This window comes from Danio rerio, chromosome 15 (assembly GCF_052040795.2).
Source record: "Danio rerio strain M-AB ecotype USA chromosome 15, GRCz13ab, whole genome shotgun sequence".
NCBI classification, from domain to species: domain Eukaryota; kingdom Metazoa; phylum Chordata; class Actinopteri; order Cypriniformes; family Danionidae; genus Danio; species Danio rerio.
In genome coordinates, this window is record NC_141035.1 from 48,975,001 (window position 1) to 48,982,500 (window position 7,500).

The 7,500-nt window shown below is 38.6% G+C and overlaps 2 protein-coding genes across 10 annotated transcripts in view; both read right to left on the reverse strand.

Annotated features, from left to right (window-relative positions):
• alp3 (alkaline phosphatase 3) overlaps positions 1-7,500 on the reverse strand; it is a 141,227-nt gene that overhangs the window by 68,975 nt on the left and 64,752 nt on the right. The gene's annotated exons all lie outside the window — the stretch shown is intronic.
• eif4g1b (eukaryotic translation initiation factor 4 gamma, 1b) overlaps positions 1-7,500 on the reverse strand; it is a 91,801-nt gene that overhangs the window by 42,778 nt on the left and 41,523 nt on the right. For all 9 annotated transcript variants that reach the window (XR_015509875.1, XM_087284575.1, XM_087284577.1 and 6 more), the window contains 2 exons: positions 6,264-6,356; positions 376-1,354 (listed from right to left, as the gene is read on the reverse strand). Coding sequence is in view for 8 of the 9 variants with exons in the window: in XM_087284575.1 (XP_087140701.1) it covers positions 376-1,354; positions 6,264-6,356 (1,072 nt within the window). In the remaining variant the exon portion in view is untranslated. The remainder of the gene's footprint in view (positions 1-375; positions 1,355-6,263; positions 6,357-7,500) is intronic.

Consider the following 7,500-nt stretch of genomic DNA (forward strand, 5'->3'; position numbering starts at 1 on the left):
GGGTGGGAGCCTTTGTAGTTCTCAATGGGTATAAGCAAAATGACAGCTGAAACATCTGATAAGACGGTCTTGCTGAGGCTAAAACTAAGACGAAAACACAGAATAGTTTGTTAGATGCTTGTATAAAGTTACTTGAAGACCGACGATTTGACATCAGTGTTGAGGAACTGCACTATTCATTGTCTTCAATAAAGATTTCTTAAGTGAAAACTTATACATAACAGGAGAAACCTCTAATCAATTAAAACTACTTATACATAATATTATTAAAATAAAATGGACTAAAACAAATAAAAACTAAAATAAAACCTGAATCAAAACCCAATAAAAGTCCAAAAATAGCAATAAAATGGCCGTCGTAAATTCGGCACATACCTTGCATAGCAGTCTCAGAGGGTGTGGTCTGTGTAGGGGGCGTGTCCTCCCGCTCTTCAGTCGGAGGGGGTGTGGCTTTAGAAGCAAATGTGATGACCTCTGACGTGGCAGTGACAGGTGGCTCTTTGATTAGCGGTTCCGGGGTCTCCTTGGCAACAACAGAAGGTGTTTCCTCGACCACAGATGGAGTTTCAATGAAAGGTTCAGTAGGAATCTCCTCGACAACAGGAATCTCCTTGACAACAGGAATCTCCTTGACAACAGGAATCTCCTTGACGACAGGAATTTCCTTGACGACAGGAATGTCCTTGACGACCGGCATTTCCTTGACTTCTTTGACAACAGGCGTTGTTTCCTTGACTACAGGCTCTTTCACATCAACTGCTGCAGGCGTCTCCTTGGCAACCACAGGCACCTTGACGACAGGAGCGGGAGTCTCCTTGACAACCGTTGGAACAGGCTCCTTGACAACCGGAGCTGGCACTTCCTTAACGATCGCAACAGGAGTCTCCTTGATGACCTGAGGAGGGATTTCTTTGACAGTTCTATCAGGGATTTCCTTGGTAACCGGTAGTGCTTCCTTAGTGACGTCGGGCTCTGCGATTGGACTGACGTCTCTGTGGGCGGATCCCACAAAGACGCCATTGAAAAGCTGGAGCTCTTCAGGCTGCGCTATTGGAGACTCAAGCGCTGGCTCCAGATGTGGGGTGGGGAGAGGAGGGGTTATAGTTACAGGCTCCTCCTCTTTTATTTGAGTGGGTGTGGCCTCTGCACCGTTAGAGGAAGGCGGTTCCACTAAAATGGGCGTAAAGTGGGCGTCGTCTGCAGGTGCTGGAGGCGGGGCATCTACCGTATCGCTTATGGGACTGGTAGGAGGCGGAGTTGGAGGCGTGTCTGGTAATGGGCTTTCACCTGGAGGGATGGGAAACTCCGCTCTGGTTGTCATGATGACTGCGGATGTGGAGCTGTCACCGTTGGGCTGTGCGTTTTAAATACAAAAAATATATATATATTAATTATTTGTAAGTCATCGTTTATTTTGTGGTGTCAAAATACATTGTTTACTGTAATTTCGTTTACCCCATTCCCTTATAGCGCATGTGTTTGGACTGTGGGGGAAACCGGAGCACCTGGAGTAAACCCACACCAACACTGAGCTGAGGCTTGAACCAGTAATCGAAAAAACATTGCTATCTCGATTCGACCCCCCAGGACCAGAGGTCTCGGTCCTGGAGGGATGGTGTCCTGCATAGTTTAGGTCCAACTTTTGACAACACACCTGCCTGGAAGTGTCTAGTATACCTAGAAAGAGCTTGAGTAGCCGGTTCAGGTATGTTTAAGTGGGGTTGGAACTAGGTTTGGGCGATGTAGATCAATTTGGCATTGTACGATGTCTAATGTGAAACATCGCGATGGACGATGGCATCGTAATCATGTGAAAAGCGGGTGAGGGCAACGTGTCTGAAGAGCGAGGAGGGATCCGGGGGTGAGAAGGGTGGGCGACTTATTTGAGGAGCGGGAGGGAGACGCGTGATTTCCGGGAGATTATCACTCGTTTAATATCACGTTTAACAACTATAGTAAGAGGCGATCCAGCGGTACATCCTTGATAAACTGTCCGACGCGCACTGCTCACTGGAGCTCAGAGGAGAGCATGTTCGTGTCTGTGTGGCTGTGTCTGTTTGTGTGTGTGTGGTCACCTGATGTGCATGTTCAGTGGATGGAGGGCTGTTCAGAGATGCTAGGTAAAACACGGCATGGATGTGGATCATTTTTGTTCTAAAATGCCTTTTTAACACCAAGATGTATTAGTGTAAACAGGGCCTGAGTGTGTATTTTTCGCGAGCGGGTTTGCGGCGGGGCGGAGGATCGGCAATTGTGTTGTCTATTGGCCATCAGCGATGGACAATGGCATAGTCTATCGGCCCAACCCTAGTTGGAACTAAAATATGCAGGACACCGGCCCTCCAGGATCCAGTTTGGGCACCCCTGCCCTACACAATCTTAATCCAGCATTTCTACAATTCTGCCAATCATATTTTCAAGTTCAGGAGAGAAGCGTAAAGGCGGATGCACAAGTCTTCACATTGTTTTATATACGTTGCTGAGCAACACATTGGATAACTCCAAATGATGTTGAAAGCGTCACATACTGTATTTATAAGGTATAATTCTCCCAAAAATGTCATTTCTGTCTTTATATAATGATGTATTTGCGGCTGTGAAATCAAACGAGACGTAAGCTGCTGACCAAGAGCTGCCACCACAGAAAGGGCGCACCCTACTTAATAAAATTGACCTTAGTGAACAGAACCTGCATAGGCTGGGAATAACAGGTAATACAGTTGTGAATAACATTCAGTTTGTGTCAGAGTGATCGTTTGGGAGCTGCGCGGGATGTATGAACAGCACTTAGCAGTGAAAATGAAGCCGAAAGAGCGCGCATCATTTACATGATTATATCACATTTTAGAGTAGTGATTGCGACAAGAATTTAATATGCTCTTCTTTCATAGCGAACACAGAGTTGTGCATGACAATAAAGGTTTACAGTGTCAGTATTAGGCAGAGGACCGTTTTCAAGGTATACCTCAGTTTGGAAAAGTCAAGGCCAACATTTTCTGCTATACTGTTCCTAAGGTATGTGTAAGATTGTTTATTTACATTTTTTCCCAGATTTTAAGGAAAACAGTATCGCCAGCAATATATATATATATATCCAAAGATTTATGGACAATTTTAAAATCTGTTTTTGAAACTAATGAGGAGAGCAGCCTGACATGTTTACGGCTCCAAAATATTTCAAATGTTTCTTAAAATAAAATGTTATAACAACAGGAATCAGTCCAAGGCACTCGAAAAATAAAAAATAATCATACGCAAACATACACCTGAATAAATGAGAGACAGAGAGAGAGAAAATAATAATAATAAAAAAATATATATATATATTTTTTTTTTTTTTGTGTGTGTATGTATGTATGTATACACACACACAAACACACACACAAACACACACACACACACACACACAAACACACACACACACACACACACACACACACACACACACACACACACACACACACACACACACACACACACACACACACACACACTTTTTCTCTCTCATATATGCAGGTGTATGTTTGCGTATGGTTATGTCACCCTCTATCTATGATGAATTATTGATGATAGTTGACTTTGTTTGTTAACTTATTTGAGTGTTGTTTGAGATGTTTAAATGAGTCATGTGACCGAAGTACTCAAAAGAGACTCTAGACGCACCTGATCACTGTTACCCTGATGAATGCAGATTCTTGTTGAAACGAGTAGGTTTTTTAAGATTTAGCCATGTGAATAAAGGCTTTTTAAATTTTCCTCATTTTTCGAGTGCCGTGGACTGATTCCTGTTGTTGTTTTGATGAATCCCTTACCCAAAGAGCACCGACCAAATATTTGAGTCACCTCTGAGCGCTTTTTGTTTGTTTTTCTGGATAAAATATATTATGTTCAAAGGGGAAAAAAGGATGACTTCTATTGTGAAATGAGTATTTTGTCATGCTGCACAGCCCTATTGTTAACAAATAACGATAGAACATGAACACTAAAATGAAAAAAAATGATGTAAATGATGACATGAACATTTCTAGCTGATGGAAAAAAAAAGGATTTTAGTCATTTGGGCCGGCATCAGTGTGAATAAATAATGACCAAGATGAACATTAATAAAGTAAATCACGACAGCAAGTGAATGAATTAAAAAATTCAGCTTATATAAAGATTAAATAATGAATCATGCAGGCTGACATTATTGAGGAACAGATGAAACAATCATTATTTTTTTAAGTAACAAAAACTTATGAGTAATCTGGACTGAGAGGAGATTAAGTAAATGATTTAATGTCAATGAGCACGTCTTTTGTTCTTTTTAAAAATGATAATTAAACGGCATCTGGATCAACATGGGTGTGTCAATGATGAAGAAAATGTTAATTGTTTTTTGGCGAAACTAAAAAGATTAAGTTATTTGGACTGACATGAAAGAAAAGGATGACAAACTCCATATTAATTTATGCAAATGAAGATGACTTGTCTACTGTGTCTTTATTGTTTGCAGTATACTTGTGCTGACATTAGGAAAAGTGCATGAAATGTTAAACAAAAATTAAATTGAATTTAAAGGTTTCTTGGACCAACATGAGAATGGACAAAATGACAAAATGTTAGTTTCCTTTTATTTAAAAAAATAACTAATTTAATATTGTTATTCAAACCTCAAAGTCCTACATGAAAAAAAAACTATGTACAGTAAATTCTACAGTGTCTTCGAACCTGACTATATTGCATCATGGCCATGGCTTCTGTCTGCCCGGTGTCTGTAGCTTTGTTGCTAAATAGCTAACATGAGATTTTACAGAGAGAATAACAGTGTTTATGTGATTTATGAAGGCTGAAAAACAGCATCGAATCATTTGGAACCGTGTCTGAGTCCACTAGATCTTTTGTGAGCTCAAAAACTCCTCCAGAAACTGAACCTGGATGGAGGCTTTCAGCGGTGTTTCAGACTGAGCAGAGCCTAGTTTGATCAACTGTTGTTCAGTGTTGGCAGAAGGATTTTCCGCTGGGACACCAACAATAGGCGCTATGTCATAATCACGCCCCAACAAGAGCAAGCTCCAGATTGGTTAACGCGGCGCGAATGTCTGCTGAAGTTCAGATTTTCAAATTCAAGCAATATGCGTGAAACATGCGATACTCGCGTTATGAAAAAAAGGCTCAACTCATGCCGCCTCATTTGTGCCACCTCATTTGCGCGTATTGTGCCGCAGGATGTCTATTAGCATCTTTGCATTGACTTAAAATGCAAACTATCATGCTTGACGCTTCTTCCGCGTCTGGTGTAAATGCAGCATTACAATATTTAATACTTTTACAGTACTGTGACGGTTAAGTTTAGGGTTGGGGTCGGACTAGGCATTAAACTATACAATTTATTGGGTAATTTAATACATAACATAAATAATACTCTGTACAACTACTGTTTTTACGTTACTGTGAGGGTTAGGGTAGGGCTAGGCATTTAAATATACAATTTATTGGGTAATTTAATACATAACATAAATAATACTCAGTACAACTACTGTTTTTACGTTACTGTGAGGATTACGGTAGGGCTGGGCATTAAAATATACAATTTATTGGGTAATTTAATAGATAACATAAATAATACTCTGTACAACTACTGTTTTTACATTACTGTGATGGTTGGGTTTAGGTTCGGGGTGGACGTAAATGTTAATAAAATACAATAAATGGGAAATTTAATAATTAATATCAAAAATTCTTGTAAACTTCAGGCCACAACCTTATGCAATCTAGCAACCACCCTCTTAATTAACGAATGTTCCATCATATTGTAGTTGTAACCATAGTAAACTGACAAACTCTATAAAAATACTGTAGTACACTTTAGATATTGCTACAGTAAACTAGTGTATTGAAGTATATTATACCTTATAGTCATTTGTTTATATTCCTATCGTTGTTGTATAACCATGGCAACTGTAAAATCACCACAACAGATCAATTACTATAGTTGTTACCATGGCGACTGTAGAATCACCACAACAGATCAATTACTATAGTTGCTGTGTTACCATGGCGACTGTAGAATCACCACAACAGATCAATTACTATAGTTGCTGTGTAACCATGGCAACTGTAGAATCACCAAAACAGATCAATTACTATAGTTGTGTTACCATAGCAAAAGTTAGAATCACCAACTGATTAATTAGAGTACTTTATTATAGTATTGTTCAAAAACATAACAGTATTTTCTTTTTATTACTATTATTTTTTCACTTGAGATGAGTGTGATTTACCTGTGGAGGCGTCGGCGTGGAGCCGCTGCGTCCTCCTGACATGATCTCCTCTGTAATGTCACGACCACCCTGGTTCGGGTCTCTGATCCGGATCTACACACAAACACATATTAAAGGCACAATAAGTATTTTTCACCACTAGAGGGAGTGTATTAACAACAAACAAAGATGCATTTTAATTACTTTTAATTTACATTGTTGTGAAACTAGGCAAAGTTTTATGAATTTTACATTGTCATTTTAAAACTGCTCATGATCGCCTGTCTTTTAAATATTAGAACATTACAAATGTTTAGAATGTTACAAATGTTACAAATTTAGAATGCTACAAATGTTTTGAATGTTACAGTGTTACAAATTTAGAACAATAGTATTACAAATGTAAGAAATTTAGAAAGTTACAGCGTTATGACGTTAATAATGAATATAGAATGTAACGATTGAAAAACTAACAAATTTAGAATGTTACAATGTTACAAATGTTTAGAATGGTAATTTTTACAAATGTTATAAATTTAGAATGTTATGTAACCCACCGGTTTTACTGCACCCAACCTGGTTTGAGCTAGGATCGAACCGGCGATTCTTTGCATGGGAATCAGTTGCTCTAACAAAAAGGCTAAAGACCATGGCCACTAGCGTCTATCGCTAGAGCACCTTTTAGAGGTTAGAGGAGTGAGGTTTTATTTGCATAGCACTTTGCTAGCTGGCCTCTTTATTAGTTAAAAATGTTTAGAATGTTATGGTGTTATACATTTCTAATTTAAAATGTTACAAATGTTTAGAATGTTACGGTGTTATACATTACTAATTTAAAATGTTACAAATGTTTAGAATGTTATCATTACAGATGTTACAAATTTTGAATGTTACAGTGTTACAAATGTTACTTAATTTAGAACAATAGTGTCACAAATTAAAGAAATTTAGGTTACAGCGGTTTAAAATGTAACAAATTTAAAATGTAACATTTGTAAAACAAACAAATTTAGAATGTTACAAATGTTACAAACGTTTAGAATGTTACAAATGTTTAGAATGTTACACTGTTAAAAATGTTTTGAATGTTATTGTTACAAATTTAGAATGTTATGTAACCCACTTGTCTTACTGCATCCAACCCGGTCTGAGCTGGGATCAAACTGGCTATCCTTTGCATGGGAATCAGTTGCTCTAACGAGGAGGCTAAAGAGTTGCTAGAGCACCTTTTAGAGGTCAGAGGAGTACGCTTTTACCT